This window comes from Amphimedon queenslandica, unplaced genomic scaffold (assembly GCF_000090795.2).
Source record: "Amphimedon queenslandica unplaced genomic scaffold, v1.1 AMPQUscaffold_9646_Cont18229, whole genome shotgun sequence".
Taxonomy (NCBI): domain Eukaryota; kingdom Metazoa; phylum Porifera; class Demospongiae; order Haplosclerida; family Niphatidae; genus Amphimedon; species Amphimedon queenslandica.
The window spans coordinates 1-4,008 of record NW_003550082.1 but is presented as its reverse complement, the minus strand read 5'-3'; the positions used below and the strand labels follow the sequence as shown (position 1 = coordinate 4,008).

At 36.1% G+C, this 4,008-nt stretch overlaps 1 protein-coding gene across 1 annotated transcript; it reads right to left on the bottom strand.

The window, feature by feature from the left end:
- Window positions 1-2,817: 2,817 nt before the first annotated feature.
- On the bottom strand, window positions 2,818-4,002 carry LOC109590693 (IQ and ubiquitin-like domain-containing protein). The gene is made up of 4 exons (XM_020006577.1): window positions 3,932-4,002; window positions 3,686-3,842; window positions 3,306-3,491; window positions 2,818-3,110 (listed from the first exon to the last, which is right to left on the bottom strand). The coding sequence occupies exons 2-4, from the start codon at window positions 3,761-3,763 to the stop codon at window positions 2,910-2,912; spliced, it is 465 nt and encodes a 154-aa protein (XP_019862136.1). The 5' UTR covers window positions 3,764-3,842; window positions 3,932-4,002; the 3' UTR covers window positions 2,818-2,909.
- Between the last annotated feature and the right edge of the window lie 6 nt (window positions 4,003-4,008).

The following is a 4,008-nucleotide window of genomic DNA, read 5'->3' as shown; positions in this document are numbered from 1 at the left end:
TAATGGGATAGTCTGATGGAATATAACTAGGTACACTCCATGAGATAACACCCCATGTAGTGTCCATGATACTGGATACTGAACCAACTGGACCAGGTACTAAATGAACACACATTCTCACACAACTGATATAGTATGATAATTACATACCTATTCCAATCTCTACTACAATAGGATCACTGAAGGGACCTCTTCCAACAGAATTGACAGCAGCTACACTGATGTTATACTCACTACCAAATACTAGATCATTCAATATGATATATCTCTCAGTACTGGTGAGGTTGTATGTGATACTACTGTTACTGATAATCACTGTATAGCCTGTGATTAGACCATTACGCTCAGAACAATTGACCTTATTCCAACTGAATCTATTAGCTGTAGAATTAACTTGTAATACTTTAATTGATAAAGGCCAACCACTAGGAACTGAAATGTATGATTAATGTATTGATAATAAGAAAGATTATTACTTATTGCTTCAGTTTGTACAGTGCTCCTACTTAATTCAGATCCTCCTAGTACATTACCAGCTCTCACTGTGATGGTATAGTTCATACCACTGTACAGACCTATTAATGTATAACTGTATGTTATAGTGGACTGATGAGGACCAACAGAAACTGTCTCATTCATTGATGATAACTGGGGACAAGATGGAGTATAGGAGATGGTGTAGTATGTTACATAGTTTTCACTACTGGGAATAGTCCAGTTCACTCTAATACCAGTGGTTGAGACATTAGATACTGACAGACTAGTTACTGGACTAGGAACTACAACACATATCAATTACACTCTCTCAATCATAATAACTCACCATCAAATTTTAACACTATTACTGTACTATTAACTGAAGGAAGATCTATATATGAGTACACACTGATGGTATAGGTACTCATTGGTGAGAGATCTGTTAGTACAATTTCATCTTCACTGGTAGATACTACATTCCTGGTTACACCTCCAGTAGTATACTCAATCACATATCCATTAGTCTCTGATGAATCGATCCAGTTCACTTTGATACTAGTAGCATTTAATATAAACCCTCTCACATTATTTGGAGAACCACTAGGAGCTAGAAAAAAGGCAAAGGTATCTACTATTGATTAAAGTATAATCATACCATGTAATATCACAGATTGACTGTAGTTGACTCCTCCAATCATTGCTATACAGGTAACATTAACTGACACTCCCAGTGGATCAGGATATACCAGTAGTGTGTTGTTGTATGTCGGGACATCAATTGATGAATAGTTTGAGCTACTCTTCATCACTCCATTCACTAACCAGTAAACATTAGTTGAAGGATTTATATCAGTAGTTGTGAGACAATCAATATGATATTGAGTGTTATTGAGTTGTGTAATGGATGAGACTAGTGTCCAATTGATTGAATTAATAACTAGAAATACATCAACAATGTTACAAGTACATTAAAAGGTGCAGTAGCAATACCTGGTAAGGCCTGTACACTGATTGTACTAGCAGGTCCCAGTAATTGTTGATAGGCTCTGACTGTGATGCTATAAGTAGTTCCTCCTCTTAGTCCATTCAGTGTGATTGTATTATTACTACTTCCCTCCACCTGTACTGTCTGCCCAGTGTCGGTGTCACTAGTGACAGTGACTACAAATCCATCAGTATCAGATAAATTGAGTGCAGTCCAACCGACAGTGATAGTGGTAGTTGTCTTGTTGACCTCAGTAAGAGAAGAGGGAGCAGTTGCTGGTACTAATATTATTGGCATCAAGAATTATTAGCATTCATAAACATTACCTTTTACAATTACATTACGTGTTCTAGTTGGTTGATCAGGAACTTGCACTACGCACTGATACATTTGATCTCCAGTGGTTGATTGACTGCCTGATCCACTACTGACAGTCATTCCATCCCATGTGACAGTAACAGTATACCTTACTGCGTTTTCAACAGCACCATTTATTACAGTACCACCACAATTGTTACTAGGATGACGACAATCAGTGTAACTAGCCAGTGCAGCACTACCAATGCTCATACTAATATCATAGCGATTGAATCCAATTTTAGTACAATTCAGTTTGTATTCCTGAGGATATACTGTCATATCAGAAGGAAGATCAGCAACAGTAAATGATTCTATCTCTGCAAATCCTAAAAATGAAAATTATTACATCAGTAAGTGATTATAGTCTCCTCTTACTGAATATATTAGCAAAGATGATGTTAGTGTTAGGATCTGAACAATCAGTGGGTAGACAACACTTGTACCAGCCTTCTTGAGCTGCTAATAGTTTCCCATGAGCAAGATAAAGATTGAGAGTAGCAGGTGAAGTGACAGAAGTACAACGAAAAGGATCACTGTCACTATTACTGTTACAGTCAACAGGATCATCAGGATCAGCAACTCTAACCCACTGACCAGTAGTTAGACTAGTACCAGGTAGCACACATGATATAGCTTCATTAGCTGCATTGACACTATCATCCCAAAAATATGATCCATTAGGATAACAGCTTCCATCGTGCCTCAAGTAGATACCTATAAAAACCTATACAGTTGTTATTATACACATCCAGTGTCTTACCTGAGGAAGGTTGACATTGACTAATAACTTCACTGACACTCAACAAGAAGACAATAGTAAGCAGCACTGGGTACATTCTACACTTGCTCAGTTGCTCCCACAACTAATGAGTATATAATGATCACTAATCAATTAAGTCACACACATCATTTATAAAGGCAGTCTACTCGACTGTACAGATAATTTAATTTTAATAGTTTATAAGTAGTACAGTGTAATTGTACCATATATGCACAACATGACATGTACAATAATTCATTGAGCACAACATCCCACATCTCAAACAACATTACTGTTTATAGTTGTATAGATGTATGTATGCATATCTCAGTTAGAGTCTACTGCTAATTGTTGCTGTTGTTCCTGTGGGTGTTGTCTAACTACAATGATTCTTTCTTTAGGATGAGGTAGAGGTAGTTCTTTGAGTTTAGTTGACATTTCCTCCATCATTCCTGGTATCTGTGGGAAATAATTCCTTGCTAGTATGTGCCTTTGTCTTATCTCATCTGTAAACTGTGAACTATAGGCCTGTAGAGAGAAATAATAATAATACATGTGCATAAAATGTCTATAAATCATAAGTACACTAAGCCTTGTTTACATGGCTACACTGGCCTAATCTACATTGTTTAATTATAAGTACATTAAATGTGCTTTTAAAATAAAATACTGGTAATAGTGACAAAGTGAAAAGGCAAAACAAAGCAGTAAAATATACTGAACCTTTTCAGGGTCATCCAGTTTAACATGAGCCCTAGCTTCATCAGTTGTCAATAATATACAGTTCCATGGGCTCCAGTGTTCAGTGATATTCCAACGAACTAGTATCAACTCAAATAGATCCTTCTCACCACTCACAGCACTCTGACCAGCCCATATGTTCTCTATCAAGTAGCATAGACTACTCTCCTATGGAGAAATAATTATGTGTAAGGCAGATGTACAAAGCATGCAAATTGCAAAATTGCTTCTACAAAGATATGCTAGCTGACATGAAAATGAGAAAACAGTTGGATATACTGTAAATGTAGGTTTTACTAAATATAATTTATTTAACTAATGTGTTATGCATTATTTTTGTACCCCTCATTACAATCCATTACTTGTATAATAAGTATAATAAAGATAATGTGGGAATCATCTTGATAGTTTTCCTCTGTTTTACATATTGTCTTAAGCATAGCACGATATAATGTATAGTCCTCTCTAGCATGAGCTTTATTATCCAACTCCTTACACTGTCTACAATGACCAATGACACTGTATGGGGAAGAGAGAGGGAAGAGAGGTGGAAGAATGGAAAATGAAAGAAAGGAGTAAAGAAGAAGTATAGACAATGATCATTTTACCGCGACTTTGTTGATAATTCAAAATCAGTTGATGGTAAATATTGACAGCAACTTCTACAATAATAAACATTAGTCCT